Source organism: Schistocerca piceifrons, chromosome 5 (genome assembly GCF_021461385.2).
Source record: "Schistocerca piceifrons isolate TAMUIC-IGC-003096 chromosome 5, iqSchPice1.1, whole genome shotgun sequence".
Taxonomy (NCBI): Eukaryota; Metazoa; Arthropoda; class Insecta; order Orthoptera; family Acrididae; genus Schistocerca; species Schistocerca piceifrons.
This window is the reverse complement of record NC_060142.1, coordinates 262,700,138-262,725,700: the sequence shown is the minus strand read 5'-3', so window position 1 is coordinate 262,725,700 and position 25,563 is coordinate 262,700,138. Positions and strand designations below refer to the sequence as shown.

Sequence of the window (25,563 nt, the reverse complement as noted above, 5' to 3'; positions counted from 1 at the left end):
CCAAGTCCAGATCATGAAGATATCATCAATGAACCTGAACCATACTAGGGGTTTGGTGTTTCGGGAGGGTAGGATGGCACCATGCGGGTAGCCATGACTGTGCCGCAGATTTTTTTATATATCTTCCCTTCGAAGGCCAAGTAGTTGTGGGTTAGGATAAAATTAGTGAGGTGTTTTGAAGCATGAGGTAGTGGGTTTGGAGTCTGAAGGACATTGAGAAAGATTGTGTTCAATAGCAGTAAGGCCTTGGGCAAGAGGCATGTTGGTGTGTAGTCAAGGTGGCATCTAGAGTGACGAGTGGAAATCCAGGGCGTAAAAGGGTGGGGATTGAGGAGAGTTGGGAAAGGAAGTGGTTGGTGTGTCAGCATGGGAAGCTAGATAACAGGCAATTGGTTGGAGGGCCGAAATTCTTTCAATAGGACACAATAATAAGCCACAATGGGGTGTCAAGGATTGATGGGTTTGTGGATTTTGGGGAGCAAGAGGAAGGTGGGTGTGCAGGGTGTCATAGGGTGAGGAGAGAAATGGATTCAAGGGAGATGTTCTGGGAAGGACCTACCAGAAGAGTTTATAGGTGGAGGAGTCAGAACTGGCAGAGGCCTCCTGCCAGGTAGTCACTGTGATTCATAACAACAGTGGTGGAACCATTGTCTGCAGGTAAGACAATTAGGTCAGGATTGGTTTTGAGGTTGTGTATGGCTGTTCTTTCTTCTGCTGAAAGGTTGGGGTTCTGAAGAAGGGACCTGGGGAAGGATGGTGAGCCTAAACTGGAGGTAGGAATTCCTGGAAGGTGACCAGCAGGTCATTAAGTGGGAGGGAGAGATCACAGTTGGATGGTGGTATGAACTGGAAGTGGGAGGGTTCAATGTTGGATTTAGGGTAGTTTTGGATGGAGGGATTGGCAGTAGAGAAGTATTTCCATTGCAGGAATCAGGAGGAGGAGAGTAGGTCTTGGTTAAATTTGGGTGTAGGCCTATGGACAGGACTGAAACTTCTATGGAGATGAGGGTTTTGGTAGAAAGTTTAATAACAGTGTTATGTTGATGTTTTGGCTCTGGGTTTGGTGGATAGTTGGCAGGGAGTTTAGGGGGATGTGACAAGTAGATATGGTGCTCCGAGGTGGCAGTAGGGTACCAGCAGGTTGGATAACTTATGGAGGTGGTGTATGGAGTAGGGATCACTTAGAGTAATAGTATTTGTGGATGCAGCAAAGGTGGTTCTGGAATACCTGTGCCACGGAGATGTACTTTTGCAGTACCAGGTTTGTGAGGGCCACGGATTGGCAGAATCTGAAACAGTGTAGGTCATTGCGAAAGGAGGAGTGGGATCCAGAAAAAGGAATCTTTACAGTTAGGCCATTTGAGAGGATTCCGTGATGTAGGCAGCATTTGAGAAACAGGATGCGGGACTACGTTTTAGCCAGGGAAACAGGAATGACTCAGAAATGCACAAAAAAAGGTGTTGACCATTGTGAGAGGAGCTGGATAGGTGAAAAAGACGCATAAAAATATGTAAAGACACACAAAAACATTAACAGATATACTTTTAAACATTGAAACAATGTTCACGTGAGAGAAGAAAACGAGGGAACCTGGAGATTAAATGTACTGGGTATCTACTCCTCCTTAGCATTCCCATTTCTTGAAAACTTTGACCAAGCTTTTTCAGATGAAATTCATTAAAAATTGTAAATTACTGTATTTTTAAAATGTTCATAAATTTATGAGTACAATTCATAATATAATTCATACATTCATAGTATCTCATTCTTGCTAACTGCAGTGTTGCTAGAGACATATTTTAGGAAGTTTTAATAGTTTGCGTACGTCACACGAAACAAATTCTGTACTAAATTTGACACATGTGATCTACATCTGTATTTTCCTAATCATTGTAGAGATATATTGTTTAAGAAAATTGTTTCCCTGAATTCCAGTGTTTGTTTATGTCATTAGAAAACTATGTACCTAGCAGAATAGTTAAGAATGGTAGAGATCCCTCCTTGGTAAACAAGAAATATCAGGAATTTCCTTGAGTACAGCACCTGCTGCATAATCTCTACAAACCAAAGCACAAATCTACTCACAGGCAGATTACTGAAACTCATGAACGTAAGACAAGGGCATTGTGTAAATACTACAGTAACTTATCACTGTGAAATGTTATCAAATGAACTACCTTAAAACCCCAAAATACTGTGGTAGACTGTCAGTGGCAGTGTCCTGATGCTTGTGGATGGTATAGTTAGCAAAAGTAGCAAATCAAATCCAAAAAATTAAATTCCATCTTCAAATGTTCCTTCACAAAGGAAAATCTAGGAATGCGCATAATATCCATAGTGCTAGGATAGAGGAAATAACATTGATTTAATGTGTATAGACTTTAGAAAAGCATTGGATTCAGCACCACATTGCTGCTTCTAAAGAAAAAGCTAGCGATGGATTACTTTGTCCCAAGGCAGCGTAACAGGACAGTTTATGTTCTTGTTATACATTAGCGATTGAATGGACAGTAATTTGAGGCTTTTTCCATGATCCAGTTATTGAAAAAAAAAAAAAAAAAAAAAAAATCTGGGAAAATATTAATATCCCCATACACCTCAATCAAATCAGTTTTTTTCAAAGCTGGAACTTCCTCTTAATGCAGAGAAAGGCAAAGGTTTGGACTTCACAAAAATGAAAGTGTGTAACCCTTAACTAATGTGTTGCTAAGCGACAAAATCAAAGAATGGAAAGCCAAGGCTGGAGTAAACAGTATGATAAGGATAGATCGCTATTCATCACATAGAGAAATGTCGGGTCGCAGACTGAAACAATGAAAAGACCACCGCACTTTTAGCTTTCAGACAAAAAGATAAGATCCTCCTTCAGAAGCAGAAAAAAAACATGCACACACCCTCCTGTCTACAGTCCCACTGGCCAAACTACAGGCCGTGCCTGCGTCTGACATGAGCAGCAATCAGGGGTTGGTTGTTGGAGTAAGGAGGCGGCATAGGGCGAGAAGGGGAGAGATAGCAGGGTAACGGTGGGGGAGCACGCATGTGGTGAATGACAAGTAGTCAGCCATAACATACAAATACTTGGGAGTGCAGAAAAAATAAGTGGAACAACCATGACCACAGAGGCTCAACTGTAGTCCTTTAGGGCAAAACTACAAATATTCTTCAGCATTACACATCCTATATGTGTGGGTCATGCTGATAAAATTAGGTACGTAACAGCTCCCACTGAAGCCTGAAAGCAATCATTCATTGCACATTCCATCTGTAAATGGAATAGGAGTAATTGTAATATAGAGTTAAAATAAAAGCACCCACTGTCATACACTTCAGTGCTGCACATATAGATGTACACTCTCTGCCACACAACCATAAAGTGGCTTGCCGAGTAGAAATGTATGTGTCTATAACTGACCTTTATGTTATCAGTAAAAGTAGATGAACCAAAGTCAACTTAAAAGTTTCAAATATAGTGACAGAATGAAACTGGGATCATTCTCAAAATGGGATGTTTCTCTGGAAAGTACCCTGATATGTTGCACTGATTCTATTGACATGCTAAAAAAAATTTACTGGTGCTAAATAATTGCAGTTTAGGACAAAAAAAAGTTGCCTAATGGGTGCCCTAAGAAAACTTGAGGGGTTGAGGAAAAATCATATTTCCAGTTTTTTGTGATTAACAATTGTCAATAAAAAGTTTTTATTCGAGTAGTAGTTATCCTGATCATTATTTAAGTTCTTTAAATATTTAGAATCTGTGGGGCACCACATACAAAAAAAGTATTTAAGAAGTAAATTTGAATATAAAAATTTCATTGGCAGAATAATTGATTGTGGATGAGTATGCTGAACATAATCAAACCTTCACTTTCTTCATACAGCTATATTTGATGTAAAGGAGAGACTTTTGCAGCACACAATCACGTTGAGCGGTTCCAAAAAGGATTTCATTCAGCCTTACAAAGAAAGAGAAATGAAATATTTAAATCACTTAAGTCCAAGTACAAATCTGGACTGTGAGAAAGAAAATGAATCAAATGACTAATCACAGATGCATTGCTTGCATAATCAATGAGCTCATAAATCTGATGGGCAATTTTCACCCTTAGTGGCCAGTATATTTCCAAGATGATAATCTTTGAAAGGAAGGTGGTGTTCTCTTCAAGGAACACTACTGGGGAAATTTAGAGAACTGGCATTTCAACCTGACTGCAGAAGAAGAAGTTTATACGCGTCTTTGAGTGCACGGTGAATTCTTACTTTGGAAAGAGATGAATCCAAGACTTTGCATTAGGTTTAGCATGAAAAATGGAATGAAGTGCAGCATCACGTTCGAAATGTTGACTGGCTTTTAGTGAATCTACTGTAAGACAAAAGTTCATAAATAGTAAAAATGTTTCAAAGAGGGTCGAGAAGACACTGAAGACGATGACCGCCCTGGATTCCCTAACATGTCAAATACTGACGACAATGTGGTAGAAGTAAAAAGAAAATTGTTCTAGAAAATCACCGAACCACCATCGGAGTCATCGCTGGTGATGTCAGCATATCTTTTAGTTCATGTCATGCAATTTTTTCAGATATTCTGGGCATGAAACATGTAGCAACGAAGTTCGTGCCAAAACTGTTGAGTTTCTACCAAGAAAGACATCCCATCGCCATTGCTTCCAAAGAAGGTTATAACAGGTGGCGAAACATGCGTATACAGGTATGACATTAAAACCAAGGCCCAAATGTCCCAATGGTAACGGCCTGAACAGCCAAGACAAAAAAATTCGATAAGTTCAATTATATGTGAAGGCTCTTCTCACTGTCATGAGTTCCCGCCTTATGGTCGCACGGCCAATAAGGAATACTACCTAAGAGTTATATGCTGTTTGCATGAAGCAATCTAAACAAAATGACCAGAATTGTGGCGAAACCATTTGCGGAAACTGCATTGCGTTAATACTCATGCTCACACCTCAATGTTTATTTGTGATTTTTACGCAAAAAACAAAACTGTTATGTATTTACACCATAGCTCCCTACCATTCTTTCTATTCCCGAGGCTGAAGAGAACCATTAAAGGGACATCATTTTGCCATCATTGATGAGATAAAAACATAATCTCTGAAGGAGTTGACCACCATAACAAGAAGTGAGTTCCAGAAGTGCTTCCACGATTGGAAAAAATGCCGGCACAAGTGTATTATATCTGAGGGGGGAGTACTTAGGAGACAAAGCTGATGTTGATAATTAGAAATCCTTGCTTAAAGAAAAAAAATTACCATTACTTTTTGATCACATCTCGTATAAACAGTCATTTTTCTGTCGCACTTTTTGCGAGTGGAACTGGAGAGGAAATGACTAGTAGTGGTACAAGATACCCTCCGCCAAACTCTACATGGTGTCTTGCGGAATATGTATGTAGATGTCGATGTAATTCATGTATCAATTTGCCAAGGATAGCTTGCTTGCTTGTGCCTATAGTATTCCTGAATTGTCTTGGCTATTCCCACATTGTGAAGGCTGTCTCATTTTTTCCATTCTTCTTGAGAGAAATATACATATTTTAATTCAATTGCAGCTACCCAGATTCTTCTATAGCCCTTCCCCTGCCCATAAATAATTTAACCACACCTCAACTGAAACACCTGTTTCTGTCTACAAGAACCAAAACTGAAGGTCAAGGAGGCAGGCAGTTTTGTAGGAAAGATCTGATTTACCTTTGAAATTGCTGGAAGGAGTGTCTGAGCTGCGGTTCCATTTTTGATCAGTCGTACTTCACCATTTCTTTAAAGTAATCTCATTATGAATGATGACATCTCAGCAAGATAATTGCCTCCAAGGCTTCACAGGCTTGAACCTTTTTAAGCATTTACACAATCTTGTAGGCACTACATTGAGAGAAAACTTTGATAAACTCACTTTTGCTATCAGCCGTCTCTTCTCAATAGCCCCTAATACCAGGTTTTCTGATAAATATTTTCCACTACATCCACATTATAGGATAATGACACCTGATGTTCAAGTTCTGTGGTTTGCACCATCTGGCCAACATAATACTGTTTGCACTCTCATGGTATTTTGTAAATGAAGGTGTTTTCCCCCTCTCTTCAGGAGCCAGCTAATATTCCCTGTCACTGAACCACAGAATGACAAAAATGAGCTTTTTAGTCTTCTGCTCAGTGGTTTTCTGCTTGCAGATACATTGTGAGAATGTTTTTGATATTTGTTGGTTGTTGTAGCAATCGGGGCAAGACAGTTTTCATTCAATGAACCAAGGTCTTCAGAACAGCCCACTTTCGAGTCTGGTTGTGGTGGTGGTGGTGGTGGTGGTGGTGGTTGTTGTTTAAAGTGTACCGATACTGGTCTGCACAAGTGTATTGTCTGTTTACACTGTCGCTGAGACATCCCTTGGATTTTCAGCAAGCAAGGTCATAGATGCTATGGAGATGTTTCAAGAACTTTTTTTTTCCTTGTGGCCAGACAACAATTGTGTTGTCAACATAGCAGTAAACCAACTCTGCTTTGTATGAGCCATGTACAAGGTGATAACCTCAAAATTCTCCATGACCAGTTAAGCTGTGGCTGGAGCCAATGAGATCCCTATCACAACACTGATCTGATTGATACACTCTCCCCCATGAAACCCACACACATCAGGATGTTCTTCAACAAATCAACCACCGTATTATCAAAGAACTTCAAGCTCATTTACAAAATACCATGCGAGTGCAGGAAGTATTATTCTGAGGAGACAGTGCACAATAGAACAATACTGGACATAAGGTGACAGGTGTCCCAAGATTACACCCTGCAGAGAAACTGGCACTAGCTGAATTTGCTTTGGAAAATAGACATAAAATTGACGCATATATTCATCACGTTGCAGTTTCTGCAGTAATGTAGAAAAGAAATATATAGAGATCAAAATATTTAATAACATCTGAAATAATGCTGGTGCGAACACTGTGAAACCTTGCAAGTGTGATGTTAAAGCAGACATGAGAGGAAAACATTACTTTGAAATGACTGACTTTGGACACAGCCAGTTCCACAATTATATAAGGCCAACATAAAGAACCACATGGCAATCAGTTACCAACTGACAATGGCTGAGGGGAACTCTGCCACAAGCTTGCTGTGGCTGGAAAGCTGAAAAGATTTTGTTCAAACAACTGATAAATCTAGTTGTGGAAGTCAGTATAAACAGGATTAAAATTTTAAAAATACGTAAGAAATTAACTTTTTTGTGTGCATACTTCTGGTTTTCATCAACTCCCTCTCATTTCAAGCACTATCAGAAGAGACAGCAAAAGAAAATGTTTTTGACTTTTAGTTTCCTGTAGATAGTGCAGAAACAAAACTTAGACATGAAAACAGTATATGATCATCTTTATGACCACTACTGTCACACTTGCGTACAGCTTGTTCCATTATGTATTTAACATTACCTGTCCAGTTGCATTTTGATCTTACACAAAAATAACTTCACACCTGAACTGTGGTTGCCATGCTTTCAACAGTGATTATTATCTATGGATCCACTGCTGCCTCTCTTCCCGTCATCTCCTCAATTAGCCTCACAAACAGCTCAGGCTTAGTATTATGTTTTTATGTCATCATCCTTTTTCCTTTGAAACTATACATGCTGTAAGCTACTCTGTTCCATAACACATCCAAAATCTGTTCTGAAGCAATAGCATGTGGCTAAGAACATCTTTATGTAAGTAGTCCAGTGATTTTCCATTACACGTCAAATTCAATATAATGCAGTCTTACCCAGTAGTAGCTTCTGAAACTTTTTAAAATGTTTGTCCATATGTAATAAAGTGAGCACATTTTCTAAAATCATCATCTGGTGCCTTACATCACCCCCCCCCCCTTATAGTTTCTTCACACTTTTCAGGGGGATTGCTATTATCTGTGACCATAAAAATAAAACTCCTGAACAGAGTAATAGGGATGTGCTGCTGAAATGTGTATTTTCACATCTCTCATGACTGTCCCTGCAAACCAAAATTGCTTTCTTCACATTATCAGCATATTCTCATTAGAATATTGTGAAAATATTGTTACAGTAGCTGGAACCTTATGAGACAAAAGATGTGATATGTATTTTGAACTGGTGTACCCCATACAAAGGGCAAATCAAGTAAAACAGTTTTCTAGTAAAATAAAGAGCTTTATTTTACACTTATGACTATGAAAAAGGCAGGAACAATTTTAATAAAAGTAAAGTTAAAAACATGTCATGCTGGCAACCAACACTGCAATTTTTTTTACAATGTGTTAGCTGAATTATTTCTGAAAAAATTATCATACCAGGAAACAAGACTGTTGTCTTATTATACCAGCTCAAATGTACAAAGCTATCTAAATTAGTGACGTTCTTGTGCACACAAAACAAAAATAAAACTTTATAGGCAAAGGCCTCTTGTGCAACAATATTTCTTTAAAAAAATTTCTGCTCTGCTCTGACTGGACTAGTGTGATTTAATTTACATCTCAATCCTTAATTAGTCACATTACAAGTGTTCTTATTTCAAAGGAAGTCCATAAATATTTTCCTGCAAATGAACACACACGTCTCAGCCCTGTTCTCACAACTAGCACATTTAACTAAGTAGTACAAGAGACTCTTCTATCCCAAATTTATCTACATCAGTCTTATCCAGATACAAGCAATACCTAACTATTATGACATCCACTGAGAACTTCATGCTTAAAATATACAAAGTATAATACAAATATTTATTTACACTATGCAAGATATTACATGAACTCACTGGCAGCAGCACAAAAAGCTCACATGCCAGAATAGATATGGTGGTGTTACTTTGTCTTAACAGTTAACATAAAGCATTCAACTCTATGCAAAATAAGTGAGTTGTAAGGGCTGCAGGATACACTATTTTATAAGCAACAACAAAACGTAAATGTAATCCCATATTTGTAACAGCAGCAACATAATCACTACTAAAACATTTTTGAATTGTCAGAAGTACACATACATAGCATGAAGTTGAAATGCTTTCACATCAGTGAAATAAAGTAAATTCCCAATATTGTACATGAATTTATTTGTTCCTATGGTACTCCCCCCCCCCCCCCCCCCCCCTCTCTCTCTCTCTCTCTCTCTCTCTCTCTCGTGTGTGTGTGTGTGTGTGTGTGTGTGTGTGTGTGTGTGTGTGTGTGTGTGTGTGCGCGCGCGCACCCGTCCCTTGTTTTCAAGTATAATTTGTCAAGTCGATCTTAGTGTTGTAAGTAAATAATTCATTTACTTTTTACCAAGTATAATCCCAGAATACAAGCTTGCTCAATACTTTTTCGACTTAACAACAGTTATGAACCTCTCTAAAATCTTGTGGACAAGTCTCAGCCAAAAAAAAAAAAAACAATACTGGGAGCACGAGAAGATAGTTATGGTACACATCTGGGGGCATTTCACTTCAGGAGCAATCTCTTTAAACGGGTTTCTACAGAGGAAAAAATTAAACACAGTGTTCTCCACAGTCAGTTTTCCATTGTCCCAGCTGTTATCTTAGAAATATTTGACCCTATATAAAGGCAAGTAAAAGGTAAAAATTAGTTTAAGTCAGGAAAATAAGTATAATCATCAACAATAGTTTCTCTTGTTTGGACTTTTTTGATACTCAACTATTGTGAAACTTTTATAATTATGCCAAGAAACAGACACCATAATCGTTCATTTGTTTCAATCTAAGCAATTTGGAACTTTTACTGTATGCCCATATACAAAACATTGTGTCTGCAGTTCCCATTTTATAAGGGAGTGCTACATAATAAGGCATTTTAAGTGGATATACATCATCATTTCTATAGGTATTGAGTGCTCGGGACATCTTTCATAAAGGAGTACTAAAATAACCACAAAAGCTCAAAGTAACCAATTCAGACAAGTTTTTCCACTACTCTCCCACAAACCAACATAATCAGACACAGTGAGATCTTAACACTATTATTCTCTAAGGGTAAAAAATTGGTTGTATCCACTTTCATTTACACAAGGAACGAAAGGAAAGATGATTTCAAAACAACATGACACTAAACCAACCAACTAACCCATATTTCAATTCCTGACTGGCAAGGAAAGGAGAATGAATAAAACAGTTTTTACAACCATGTATACAATAAACTGATGCAAACTGACCTCTGTAATTGGACAATAAGATAGAACAAAATAATGGAACATGTGTCTCAGTGGTATGATATCAAGCATCAGCAACCTACTGAAAATGGTCACTCACATTCACACAGTCCTTTAAATGCAGCCTTCATTTTAAACATGCATTCAATCTTTCCCCGCAGCTTTAAGTTCAGGTTTTGCTGAGGAATCAAACATCACTGTTCTCAACCAACAACCTGTGGTGGAGAAAAACTGTAGAATATTGTCATGCAATTCTACAAGTCATTTATTACCTGAAATAGGTAATATACTTTTTCTCAATGAAGACGGAATAGATAACTGTGATATGGAATAACTTCTGCAGAAATACGAGTTCACTGTTCTCAATATAATTATTACAACTAGTTAAGAGAAACAATTCTAATAATTTTATGTTACAACAAATCCTCTATGTCAACTTTAAACTAATTCTCATCCAACAAGTATCGTAGTCTAAGAACCACAAGAAATGAATTCAAAGTTTAATTCTGTACAAGCATTATTAAGCAGTTCAATACATCCCCTCATAACTACTGCTAATAAAGAAATTTTTTTACTTGTTGAAAAATCTGCTGCATTTAAAAGAAGCACCACATGAAATTTTACAGTTTAGAAATTTAGTTCATTTTTAAAATGAGTAACCAGTCACTGTAAATGTGAGTGGCCACTTTCCATTTTCTAACCAAGTCCATCAGTTCCTTTTCAGTGCATGAAGTACACAACTACCTAGGGCGGAGGTGGGGTCATAACAGAGAGCCTGCAGGAGAAGGTGTGCCGCATACGCTCTGCTGCCACGAGCCCAGCCCTTGCTCTCAGCAGTCGAGCATTTGAGACACCCGGGACAGTGGCCCGTGCACCGACCCCCGTGGCTCCGAATACCCGTCAGGTGCTACCACTGGAGCCAGCGCTGGGCGACGCACTCGATCCTCCTCGCCTCTCTATGTAACGACGGCGCGCAGTGTTCAGTAATTGTTCCTTGCGTAGACGTAGAATTCGCTCCCGCTCAGTTGGAGATTTTGAGAAGCGGCCCCCTGAGAGTGCTATGTCCGGCATACCACTACTGCTTTAAGACAAAAAAAAGAAAACATTTCTTTAGACATATAACTTTTAACACAAATTTATGCTGAAGATAGCAAAAATATTATGTAAATAACAGCACGCCAATGTTTAGAATGCTTTGTACAAGGACTAAAACATGCATTTTTATTGTAGGAATTTTAGCAGTGCTATATATATTTACATAAAACATGCATTTTTATTGTAGGAATTTTAGCAGTGCTATATATATTTACAGAGTGCACATTTAATGAAATCTCTTTTATATAATTGCAGTAATTGTCGCAGAAGTGTTATGATCTATTTTACATTAGTCACTGGCTGTAATGTTCCCAATACCTGTATTACTACCCAGCTATTTCAAAAAGTGAATACTGCTAGTGAATAATAACCACCACCACCACCACCACCACCGCTGAATATGGAAGTCTTGACAATGTGCAACTGAAACTATCACAAACATACAGGCTGCACCAAAAATAGAACAGTTCTGCAACTCTACAGCCCAAAAAGTCAAGACAAGAAATACATAAAGGTTGAAGCAGCACATAAAGGAAGAACTGAATCTGCTTCTTAATAATTTTTTCTACACAAGGCAATATAACAGATTAAGAATAGCTGTAAATGTATTGCAAGGACTGGTGGAAAATAGCATTATTAGACTGTTTCTCACTCCCAAAAAGCTTTGGTGTGGAGTATTAACCCATGCTGGAGAGCAGCATGTAGAATACATGCAACCTTCAGTATTCATAAGTCCCTAATAACCGATTTTCTTATTGCTGTATCACAGCAATCCCTCCCTTTTTAATCACCTCAATCCTTATATGGTATTATGTTTTTATTTGTCAATCAACAGGAGGGGCTGTTTGAATGGAGCTAGAATAGACTTAACAATAATGGATATATTCAAAAGCATTTTAATATCTTGCTTCAAATCACTAACACACTTCTAGATTTTCATACAAGAGGGCTAAATACTTCCTTTCTACACATTCTTGCACATTTCCACTTGCTTTACTGTTCCCTTAGTATTCTGTTAAAGAAGTTGGTGTGAATCAATCTTATCTAACTCCAACTAGCAGATCCTCTGGACCTGTACTCTGCCACTTACCCACACAGCCACCTAGAAGCGAAAGTCAGTGCAACAGATATCATGCTTGTGACAAAACACTAACAATTAAGGCATTCTCTAACACTTCATTCCTTTGTGCTAAAGATATGCTTATTGGCTGATTTATAGATATACCTACCTATGAGGATGATCATCGTCCTCCCTAAACGTATGATGCAGTGGAGCAGAGACTGGTGGGGAAGGCTCAATAGCAGGTGTTTGTGATGCTGCCGGCTGCAATGGTGCCACAAGCCTCCCATCAAGGATATTTTCAACTGTCAGTTCAACAGACCGAGTAACCTGCAAGTCCTCCACAATTGTTGGGAGTGGCATGTTTGGAAATAGCTGTTGTACCTGTAAAAAAAAAAAAAAAAAAAAAAAAAAAAAAAAAACACACACACACATATCTTGTGAAAGTCGTGTGCCATTCAATCTTCAGCTTGCAAAAGCTGAGTAACAAACATTTTTCCTCAGCCCACTCCACTGTTTTTCTTGATCATAACAGGAGAACCTTAAGGCAACATTTCTTTTAGCTAATTGCTCATTGTGTAATCTGCATGGAGGATTCAAAATATTACACTTTAATGCAATGTATCTTTAAATTCTCTGTTTTTGACAGTCTAAAACATATGCATTCAGTTTTGATTACATGAATCAGGAATGTGAATAACAAAGAGACACCAAATGTCCTCCAGTTGTTTCAAGAATCATCTACAAATGAATAAGTGATGTACACTCTTTTACAAATCCTGCAGCCAAGAGGTACACCATAAAGATCCAAACAAACAGTAACATTAAAACAAGAAATGGGTAGTTATAACAAAATTTTACATACTGCTGTGATTTCATTACCAAGCTTCAAGTCTTGTGTCAGGCTTTTCTTAACAATGCACAGAGAAAGGGACAAATGCAAAACAAATACTGCAACTCTAAGAATCACTACAATGGCTTTTTTACTATTATTTAGTTGGCTGGCTGATTGATTGATTGATTGAGGGTAAGGGACTAAATGGTGAGGTCATCAGTTCCTCAGTCAAGGGTCCATTCATCCAGAGGTGTTGACATCCACAAGGAATGCGTTCAGATGTGGAAAGTACATATTTGTAAAAGATAGGCACTGATGCTGGAAAAAAAAATTACAGACAAGTAAGAGTATATGGACTGGTTTGGTATGTATCTTAAAACAGACAAGCAGTCTCCCAGGTCTCAGCCGTGGTGGGCGAACCCCACCTGTATCTATCCCCTACCAATATGAAGTAAGGACTATATTCTAGCCAAGAGATCCCGAAAAGTAAAAGAGAAAAGTCTAAAAATCTAATGGTCATCCTGGGGAAATAGCTCCAGCTGCACACAGGTGCAAAGGGAGTAGGCCCTCTCACAGCCATTCCAACCCCAATCCATCACAGACAAAGCATTAAAGAGAAAGGTAGCATCCACTAATGAACAGAGTGCTATTCCTAAAACAGAAAACAGGGTGTGGAAAAAAGAATAAAAAAAATAAATAAAAAAAAGGGTAAATTGCCTAAAACCAACTTGATTTTCCAAATTATTAAAAACGGTGGTAAAATTGAGATAATTAACTATGAAATTTGAATTTTTTTCTAAACATGAAGTTTAAAATGTAACAGCTCATTCATTTTTTCATAAATAAATTCTAGAGTTTCATACACCTGTAAGTATGGTTTGTATGCTGCGCAAAATTCATCAAAGAATCTCTCTTACTTATGAAGAAAAGTGTACCTATAGTAACAAATGCAGCCAATAGTAAGTGAAAAAAAAAAAAAAAAAAAAAAAAAAAAAAAAAAAAAAAAAAAAAAAGGGATGAAATTTCACATGAACTTCCACTGCTATGAGTGTGAATCCTGAATCCTTCCTGGTCATGCTGACAAAGTTTTATCAATTTATTTGTAAAAGTATAGACAGTGGAAATTAGAATGTCCTGTGGTGCCTCTCCTGCTCCAAGTCAGCCCGTTTGATGTCCTTAAGCACCCAAAAGCCATCAGCATAAGAAGAGGACACGAACATCATTGCAAAGTGGATTGCAAGGTGTGCAGCAAGAGCCAATGCAACAGTACAGAAACAATCCTGAAGGAAAAAACCCAATGCAGTTGTGGATCTTTCGTGGCCCGGAAGATTGGGAGCTCAACCCACACCTGTGGTGAAGAGGCAAATGTTACCCGTGATGAAGAGGCAAATGTTACCCGGGGAGGAGACATTGCACTCTAAGCATTCTTCCTAATGTGTAATTAGATAGCAAGCCTTATTTCAAAATCACTTAAAAATTATAAGGTTGGTCTGGAAAGTGATCACTGTCACAAAGACTATCATGTAATGACCAATGCAGTGGAGCCATGAGACTGGAAGAAGAGATCATTAGATCAATAGCTGAGAAGGTGCCATGGGTGGCACTGCATGGGTAGGACTACTATCATTGAGGAAAGAGAGATCATGGTCAGTAAGAAATTTGTCAATTAGAAGGCCCCTACTGGACGAAGTGATACTCCCACCACAGGGTGTTTGGACGCTACATTCAACCCACGGCACTGGACAGTGCTGCCTTATCTGGAGCTTTTTGTGCCATAGGGACAATAGCTAACAGGCTGCCCAGCCAAGGGCGTATAACAAGACAGACTCCTTTGTGAGAGAAAGGAAAAACAGTGGTGAATGGACACTCACTCAGTTGTCATAGCTTGCGGCTGCATGCCTCCTATGCTAAACGATGAATATGTACATTTTAATTTATGAATGTTAACTTAATTGAGTATTATAAGTGATTCAAAAACACCTATCAGCATTCATTATAATCTGAAGCATTATACACTCCTGAATTCTTGCTCCTACAGTAATTTAGACAGTTTACATTTATTTCCATCTGTGGACACAAACTATCGATCCTCTGGACTGGACAACAAAAATTTGTGTGTCCATAGATGAAAATGTAAACCATAAATGTTACGGCAAGCCCAAAAATTCAGTAAGACTTTGCTGAGGTTCAGGTACATTCAGATTGGAATTCATGTAACAGGTGTTAGTCAATTACCCATTATCCACAAACGAAAATATACTTGTTGGTTTCCACAAAAATTTCTTGATTCACTTGCCGCATCAAATTAGGATAAAATTTGAAGCTTTCAATGATATCCACCATCTTCTTCATCAGAGACCATAGCTGACTGTCAGGTTCTCTTTTTTATAACACCAGAACGGCATCCAATTGGCTGGATTGTGTCATGGATTTTGCTTGTGCTCTGTATCTAGCGCTGTTTGCTGTGCCCCATCCACTGCATCAGCCAGTGAACTGCTGGGAGTACTCCTCTGTGTTTTTTCCTTGTCAAGTGCATGGTTCCAGGCATTGCTAAGTGCATAGCCAATGTCTCTCTTGAAGTTGTCTTCACCAAGTCTGATTTCAACAGCTTCTCTAATCACAGAGTCCCAATAATTTGAAGCGTACGTCATATTCTCATTTATTCAAACAAGATCTTGTGCTTATTTACCAGGCTGTGCTCTACTACCACTGATTTATTCAAATGTCTGTATTTAAAGTGACACTGATGCTTAACAAAATTTTCAACAACTGTCCTTATAGACGGGCCCACATAACTCTTGCCACACTTGAAAGGAATGCTATGAATTCACAGTACTCTCGGGCCAAAATTATCTTTAATGGGTCGCAACATTTCTTTAAGATTTTTGGGTGGCCGGAAGACTGGTCCGATTCCTTGCCCAATTAGGACTCTACTTATCTTTCTACCTGTTGCATAGCAGAATGGAAGCTGCATTATGCCTTGATTCTCTTGGCAAGTTTGAATGGAGTCGCATCTCAGTTTTCTCAACAGCACTGATCTAATGCCGTGGACAGGATATCCATATGTTAAATAAGCACAAGATCTTGTTTTAACAAACAATAATACTGGCTCATGCTTCATACTATTGGGATTCCGTGATCAGAGAAGCTGTTTAAATCAGACTTGTTGTAAAAACACTTGACAAGGGAAAAACATAGAAATATTTCCCACAGTTCACCAGTCTAAGCAATGGTTGGCGCTGCAAACAACACTAGATAGAGAGCGCAAGCAAAATCTACAAACAACAAGTGCCCCACCTATGTAAGTGTCGTCATGACATAATTCAGCCAATCGGATGCCTTTCTGAGGGTATATAAAAAAGAACCTTGCCAGCTCACAATGGTCAGTTTTAGTCCCTGACAAAGATGATGTTGGATATCAAAAGCTTGGAATTTTATCTGCATTTGATGCAGAAAGTGAACTGAGACTCTGCCATGAAAAACTTCATAGCCATACATGTTGGCTGTTTAATTTACAATGTAGATGGACCATGAGCTTACGACAGCTGCCCAACTGAGGTTCCATTCACAACTGTTCTCTTGCACGGAAGAGTGTCCCGTTATGCACCCTTGGATAGGTGGGCTGCTGGCCACTTTCCCACAGGTAAAAACAGTCCCAGAGAGGGCACTGCTCTCCAGTGCCCTAGTTGAATGTAGTGACTGCACTGAAGTCCCCAAGAAGGAGAAAAGGGATTAAGGTTGTCAACTCAATGTAAATATGTGGCCTGCCTGGAGGTAAATAAACGTAGAGGTAAATAGTGATCAATGAGGTAATTTGTCCCTGCACTGCTATTGCTTACAACATGGCACGAAGGGGAACCCACTCAGTGACAACATCTGTGCGGACCAATGTAACAGACCCCTCCAGATGCCCTCTCAGGTCCTGCACAGTTCAGAAAGAAAGCACAATAACCACGAAGCATTGGGGAATGGTCATCAGTGACGCATATTTCTTGTAGAGCAATGCAGATGGCAGAGGAGAAGGAAATAAAGTGTTAACTCCAGCAGGTGACAGATAATATCCATTATAGTTTCACTAAATTATCACATTATGTGTGTCCAAGCCCGGTGTGAAGGGACCAGGAGGATTTGCCTTACCTGATGATGCACATTGTTTCCTCTTACTAGCAGTTACAATTAAAACTACAATGAAATAAGTTATATACACACACATCAAAAAAGTTTTGCATCACCTTGATTCCCAGAACTGCTGAAGATAGATATTGACTGTGGATATTTTATCACACACACAGTCCCTTTGACTGTTGATAGATGTCACTAAACCCACCCAAATATGTAAACAATCATGCATGAGCAGTGCCTTTTAGGTGGAGGGGGTCCGACAGCTGATCAGTTCCAGTCATTCCACCAGGAAGGAGGTAAACGGCTCATGTTGTCTGTAGTTCAACCATGCCTAGACACTCGATACCGCAGTTCAATCGCATCCGCATCGTTACTTTGTGCCAGGAATGGCTCTCAACAAGGGAAGTGTCCAGGTGTCTCAGAGTGAACCAAAGTGATGTTGTTTGGATATGGAGGAGGTACAGACAGACAGACTTGTTGAGATGCCTCACTAAGGCCGCCCAAGGGCTACTACTGCAGTGGATGACTGCTACTTACGGATTATGGCTTGGAAGAATCCTGACAGCAACGCCATCATGTTGAATAATGCTTTTCGTGCAGCCACAGGATGTTGTGTTATTACTCAAATTGTGCACAGTAGGCTGCATGATGTAAAAATTCACTCCCAACATTCATGGCAAGGTACATCTTTGCAACCACAACACCATGCAGCACATTACGGATGGGCCAAACAACATGCCGAATGGACCGCTCAGGATTGGCATCACGTTCTCTTCACCGATGAGTATCGCATATGCCTTCAACCAGACAATCGTCAGAGATATGTTTGGACACAACCCGGTCAGGCTGAAAGCCTTATACACACTGTCCAGTGAGTGGAGCAAGTGGAGGTTCCCTGCTGTTTTGGGGTGGCATTATGTGGGGCCGACGTATGCTGCTGGTGGTCACTGATGGCACCGTAATGTGACTCGCCAACCACTCTGAGGGATCTACGCCAAAATCACCGTTGAGGAGTGGGACAATCTGGACCAACAGTGCCTTGATGAACTTGTGGATAGTAAGCCACGATGGATACAGTCATGCATCAATGCAAGAGGACGTGCTACTGGGCATTAGAGGTACCGGTGTGTACAGCAATCTGGACCACCACCTCTGAAAGTCTCGCTGTATGGTGGTACAACATGTAATGCATGGTTTCATGAGCAATAAAAAGGGCGGAAATGATGTTTATGTTGATCCCTATTCCAATTTTCTGTATAAGTTCCAGAACTCTCATAACTGAGGTGATGCAAAACTTTTTTGATGTGTGTTTATGGTGTCCACACATGGACGTCATGTAGTTACCTCTTCCAGGAGCAAGGCATTTTAAATGTGCCTTCACAATGCATATTCTCGCTAAAGAAATATGTCAGAAATAACCCATCACAATTTGAGAAGAACAGTGATGTACATACCTACAAAACTAGATGAGAAAAATGACATTTATTACCCATTGGTAAAGCTGTCAGTGGCTCAGAATGAAGTTCAACATGCAGCAATAAAAAGTTTTGCATTTGCTCAATAATGTAAAATGTCTGATAGGTAGTGATGCAAGTTTTAAATGAAATTAAATATCATTTCTCCTAGGTAACTCCTCCTATTCCACTGATAAATTTCTGCTTAAAAACTGGTAGCCAGGAGGAGGAGGGGGCACTTTTTTTCAAGTGTGGTTGCATGAGTAGGAATAAAATGGTAACGTGTCCATTAATGTTAACTCTAATTGAGTATAGAAATCCTGTAAACTGACTCTTTCCTCAAATGACCTATGGAGCACGTAACTAAATGGACACACCGGAAACATAGTGGAGGTGTTTGCAGGATAATTACACAATCTTCCTGTCAAGATGTCATATGAGCTGCAACGAGGAAACCATGATGAGTGGACATAAGTATATAGCCATGTGATGGAGTGAGAGTTTGAGAAGGTGAGGAGCAAGAAGTGAAATGAAACTGTGAGTGGTGGTGGTGCTCTTTTTCGTGTAATTTCATCAATTATTCTATATAGAGTCTGGTTTCCAATATTTATCTGGTCATTGAGCAACTGTTTATTTTGTGTTAAGGTTTTTTCTATGTGAAAATGTTCTTGGAAAGGGAGAATGTGTCTGTCTTCACTGATTTTTATGGTATTCATATGCTTTACCTCAACAAAGCCAAACGGTTCTTGTGAAAAGATCACACATTTTTGTAGTTGCAACGACGGATCACAAATACCCTCATAATCATCTGATCTGCTTAAGTCTTATCTTCCCAATTTTGTGCAGAATGACTCACGTGTTCTAATGAAAATGTCATTTGATATAATGGTCGCCTGGAGTGACTTGGCAAAGAGTTAATCTGACTGTTTTGTGTGAAAGTTGTCAGTAAAAGTCTTCAAAGAAAAAATTATTGTTACTTAAGGCAACATATAAGAGGCCAGTCTGCCTTGCTAAGACCAAGAGCACACAGAATACACCCAAAATTTTCCTTGTGCCCTAAAAGAATAACTCTTCACATTGATGCAAGTCCACATTGATACACTTACTACTAGGAGACAGCATTTACAGAGAACGTCACAAGGGGTGACATAGCCAAAACTTTTTGTTTTCATCACCTGCTGAATACATTACATCTTAATCAAATGGACTGTAGAGGTGATTTTCTAAAGTGGAGAAATGTCTGGCATATACGGAGGGGAAGCAGACTAACACAGGTTACTAGGTGCAAGAGGCTTTTTGGAATAACATGGCAGTTTCATGTGAGATTTTTTTTAAGGAATCTGTGTAATGTCATGATAGATTCTGGAAGAGCTTGTATGAAATAAGCTTTTATTGGTGCTTCTGAGAATTCTGCAACGTGGGAAAAAATGAGCGTCAAAAAGTGCAGTATCTGCAATGTCTGGCAGAAGTCAGGCATCAGGAAACGTAGGACATTGTTAACGCACAAATATTAGTCATTAGTGCAGTTTTTCCATTATGCCCAATGAAATTCCCCTGTGAATTTAATGTTAGCACAACCAGGCAATTCCTCTACCTGCCAGCAGCTGCAAGATGTGTAAACACTGAGTAAGGCGAAATGAGTTAAGTAAATTGGAACACGAAAGTAAACTTCATTATGCACTACTGATTCAAAAATGGTCGTAATAAACTTCCAACTAAAAGGTATATTATTATCAACTTAGTTCCTGTAAAATCCAAATAAAAAATTATAAAACATTACACGTAACTACAAAACTGACTGGTAAAATGTTGAATCCAAGACACTTCTTTCTTACCTGCAATGCCATAGAATCTAACTGTGATGTCTGAGCAGGAAGTGGCCTCTGATCAGGCCTCATCAATATGGTATGCGTCACTTCAACCGAAAAGCTAGGCAGCCACGATACATATCGTGAACCTGAAATGTAAATTATTTCCACTACAGTCATTTGTTCATACCACAACTTTATCCTGAATAGTGAAAACATATTTATTCTACAATTTACATGCAACACTCTAAGGAGACATTTCTATTTCTCTCGTTTTCTTTGCCTCTTTCTCTAAAATTTAGTAACATAACTTCTACAATCTGGAGCCTATGGTAAATATTTAAACAATTGTCGTATTAATTCAACTGACACAACTTGAGCGAAGCTTCCACAGAAAGATATTCTTCTCCATGTTCTGTTTGTCTTTCAACACAGATTCTAATTGAATTTCATTTCTATAAACCATTCCTATGTCTTCATTTACTTTTCCTGAATTACTCATATTAATTATAACTACTTTTTCCAATTTTGAAATTTGTTAAAAAATGTTTTTACGTTAACACTGGATTTATCTTCGGCTGAATAAGTATTAGCTTTAAGCCCATCAATAAGCATAAACAAATGTGCCACAGTTGGCAACTTACCATGAAGCATGCACTTTTTGCCTGTGTTTAATTCACATGACAATGCAGAGCTGGCTGGACAATGTACCAACAGATGTGTAGTTTTAAACAATGATGTAGCTAACTAAGTCAAACATCCAACATTAATAATGCACTGTGCTCTTGTGAAAGCTATAATTAGCTAACCCTTAAAAGCTGAAGTATTAAACCAAAGAGAGAAGAGTTTCATGTCTTGTTTGTGCTACAGTCACAAGAGCCTGACAAATCACCTTAAGCATTTGGCACACTCTTGCCAGCAATGATAAAATTGTGGTAACCATTATCTAGAATAGCACTGCCATTATACCCAAACACTGCTTCTCTGAAGACCCAGACTCGACTCCTATAACCTCATTTTGAAAGGGGGGGGGGGAGGGAGGGAGGGAGGGAGGGATAAATAAATAAGTAAGTAAATAAAAAGGGGGGGGGGGGGCACTGCAACAGAACTTTTTCATCTTCGCATTACATTACTGTATACCAAAGATTCCATGGACAACAGCCTGATGTGTGAAAGAAATCCAAATAGAGACATTTTATTTAATATTACAATGTTAATGTGAATTATAATTTTTTAAAAATTCCTGAAAACACACTCTTTAAAAAAAAAGAGTGGAATTGGTTAACACAAAATTCCTCATTCAGTTTTTAAACAACCATATATAAATAAAAAGGTATTTATATAATAGAGGAAAACATTCCACGCGGGAAAAACATATCCAAAAACAAAGATGATGTGACTTACCAAACGAAAGCGCTGGCAGTTCGATAGACACACAAACAAACACAAACATACACACAAAATTCAAGCTTTCGCAACAAACTGTTGCCTCATCAGGAAAGAGGGAAAGACGAAAGGATGTGGGTTTTAAGGGAGAGGGTAAGGAGTCATTCCAATCCCGGGAGCGGAAAGACTTGCCTTAGGGGGAAAAAAGGACGGGTATACACTCACGCGCACACACACACATATCCATCCACACATATACAGACACAAGCAGACATATTTAAAGACCAATAATATGTCTGCTTGTGTCTGTTTATGTGTGGATGGATATGTGTGGATGGATATATGTGTGTGTGTGTGTGTGTGTGTGTGTGTGTGTGTGTGTGTGTGTGTGTGTGTGTGTGTGCGCGCACGCGCGCGAGTGTATACCCGTCGTTTTTCCTCCCTAAGGTAGGTCTTTCCGCTCCCGGGATTGGAATGACTCCTTACCCTCTCCCTTAAAACCCACATCTTTTCGTCTTTCCCTCTCCTTCCCTCTTTCCTGATGAGGCAACAGTTTGTTGCGAAAGCTTGAATTTTGTGTGTATGTTTGTGTGTCTATCGACCTGCCAGTGCTTTCGTTTGTTAAGTCACATCATCTTTGTTTTTGGATATGTAAAAAGGTATTTAATATGATGCCAAAAATTTGTATATCCATGTACTCTTTTTCCTAACAATATAAATTCCTGGCAATCACAAAAGGCATAATGAGAATATTTATTGTGAAACAGTCCTCAAAATAATCAGTTTTTCAAAGAAAGACGTCTTTGCAGAATGTCTATAGCTACAACGATACACAAGTTATATGGCAAGTGTATGATCACTTCTACACACAGATAGATGTTTTGTGGTGTTGCCACGGTGCCATAAGATCCAGTTATCAACTTTCTGTCAACTGGTGACTTTGGGAGAGAGAGAGAAACATTTGTATGCAAGGAAAATTAACACTATCACTTGTTACTGTGATACCTTTGTGAACACTGTCACCCCACAATGAAAAAAAGAAACGATAAATAGCCTTGATATACCTATACTAAACACGAAAATCAGTGCTAAATAGCATGTATGTGCTTCTACGGTTACACTGCAGATTGACAGGTAGAAAACACAATCACCTAGCTGGCAAGTTGATTCGCTGCCATTTGCAACCGCCCTTTACCCTACCACCCTCCTTATGAGCACATCACGAAGACCAGTTCTTATAGCAGGTTTCAGTATTCTGAAAATAGTATCTCCTTAAGACACACTGTCTCAAAAATTTGTTCCTGGAACTCATCACTGAGTGAAAATATTAGGAATAAACCAACGTCTTCAGTTTTAAGTCACATAATGATGCACATTATAAAAGAAGCTGCATCAACGTATTTCAGGAAGTTTTGAGTGTGGTGTTTCCAATTTACTGAAATCCATTTGTAATCCCAAAACCCAAACACTATCCTACCTCGCGAAGTTCATAGCTCAAATACAGTAACTGGTTTTGGCAATTTACTAGAAGAACTAAGAATATATACTAAGACCAATTAAAATTTAAGAACAACTCATTTGTTTGAGCCATCTGTTCATATTTTCCAATATTAAATTAGATGTATTCTCAGGATGAACACTAGGACTAGTTTTTACTCCAATACATTTACCATCTAGAGAAAGTAAAATATGTATTTTTGATAACTGGAAAAGAGAGTTTATTTTACAACATAGGTCCTAAGACACTGACACACACATACAGAAGTGCTTCAGATTTGGAGTACCTATTGTCGTGTGTCAAACATGGAAATTACAACATTGTTTTTTATCATGCATATAAGATAAAAAAATCTTTACCAACTCTGTTAACTATTCCGTAACATTTTTTAAGTTTTGTATGAGGATATCACAATTCACCACTCAGTATTCACAACACTGAAAATCCTGATTTGTTGTGTCTATTTTCTGCAAAAAGTATTTAAAAATGCATTGTTTACGACCACCACAATTGTTTGAAAATCCTTTTGTGAAGATTAAATAGATATATAGTCCTTTATTATTGTTTTATCTTTTTTTAATGGTTTGATACCACTGTGAAGCAATTCATTACATATGTTACAAAGCTCAAGTGAGTGGCACTTTATTATTTTACTACCAATTCCATTGTAGTCACTGAGATATGTCAATGAATGTTCTGGAATGATTATCTTTCAAAATGTTGAAACTTTATTTATTTCAGTATAATATTCTAAGTTTTGTATTAGATTTTTTAGTAATTTTTTTGAGTCGTTTGCAACCCAGGTTATCTTAATCTACTGGGATAGTTTAATTTGTTAGTACAGTAGTTTTCAAATTTGTCTATGATGATGATACAGTGTACATTAATTTTTTCCATCTACATCAAATGTACTGTTTACATCTTTCCAATGTGTGTTTCACAAATACTTCAATTCTTCAATAAAGTTTGTTAACCTTGTTGTGATTTTCCCTCTTCTTGTTGATGTTTATGTCAAATAGGGGAATGGATAGTATGGTAGTGATGGGGAAAGATGTAGTGCTGGCAGGGTTTGTTGACTGTGAGGGGGCCTGGGGGAGCTTTGGATGATCTTTAGGTGATGGGCAGTGGTAGTCCACAGTGGGATTAGGATTGAACAGGTTGGAGAATTTTTTGAGGTGGTGGTGTACATTAAGCTGCTCTAGTTCCAAAAGGACAAGCGTTTCAATGTGAGAGATGGGATGCAGGAATTTGGGATTGCAGAGCAGGAGAATTTCACGGACAGTGAGGAGTTATTGCAGCGAAGTCTGAGCCTCATTTACAAGGTTTTGCATGACTAGGATCGTAAGGGCTATGAACTGATGGAATTTGAACAGACAGAGGTCAGTGTGGAAGGAGGCGTTGCAGCCAGAGATGGCCCAGTTTCTGTGCCCCACTGAGATAGTCTCTGTTCTCGTGGACCAACAACTTCAGCCTATTACTCATAACCTACCCTCCTAAGTAAAACACACAACAATTTCCTCCACCAATTCTCCACAGTTCCTGTTCCTGTTCAACACGACACCCTGCTTGTCACTGCTGATGTCAGCTCCTATACTAACATCGCCAATGCCTATGGACTTACCGCTATTGAACACTGCCTTTCCCAATGACCAGCTGACTCCAAACCACCTTCCTGGTCACTATGACCAACTATATCCTCACCAAACATTAGTTCTCCTTTGAAGGCATCACCTACAAACAAATCCATGGTACAGGAATGGGTATCTGCATGGCAGCATCCTATGCCAACCTAATCATGGGTAATCTAGGAGGAATCCTCCGAAACCACCTGGACTCCCAAAGCCCTCACCTGGTTCCATTTCACTGATGACATCTTCACTACCTGGACCAAGGGTGAGGACACCCTATCCAAATCCCTCCAGAACCTCAACACCACTTCCCCCATTCGCTTCACCTGGTCCTCCTAAACCCAACAAGTCACTGTCCTTGGCGTTGACCACCATCTCAAGGAGGCCACATAAGTACCTCCATCCATATCAAACCTACCAACCACCAGCAATACCTCCACTTCGACAACAGTTCCATACCAAGAAGTCCCTTCCATACAGTCTAGCCACCCCAGGTCATCAAATCTGAAATGATGGGCAGTCC

General features: G+C 38.9%; 1 protein-coding gene across 2 annotated transcripts in view; it reads right to left on the bottom strand.

Moving 5' to 3' along the window:
* Positions 1–8,185: 8,185 nt before the first annotated feature.
* The window catches only part of LOC124797980 (E3 ubiquitin-protein ligase AMFR-like), a 331,734-nt gene continuing 314,356 nt past the window's right edge, over positions 8,186–25,563 (bottom strand). Inside the window, exons 7-9 of one of the 2 annotated variants that reach the window (XM_047261156.1) lie at positions 20,556–20,677; positions 12,479–12,693; positions 8,186–11,235 (exon numbers count right to left, since the gene is read on the bottom strand). In XM_047261156.1, coding sequence (XP_047117112.1) covers positions 11,055–11,235; positions 12,479–12,693; positions 20,556–20,677 — 518 coding nt within the window. In that variant the 3' untranslated portion in view covers positions 8,186–11,054. The remainder of the gene's footprint in view (positions 11,236–12,478; positions 12,694–20,555; positions 20,678–25,563) is intronic. The other variant, XM_047261157.1, reaches the window with a different exon arrangement.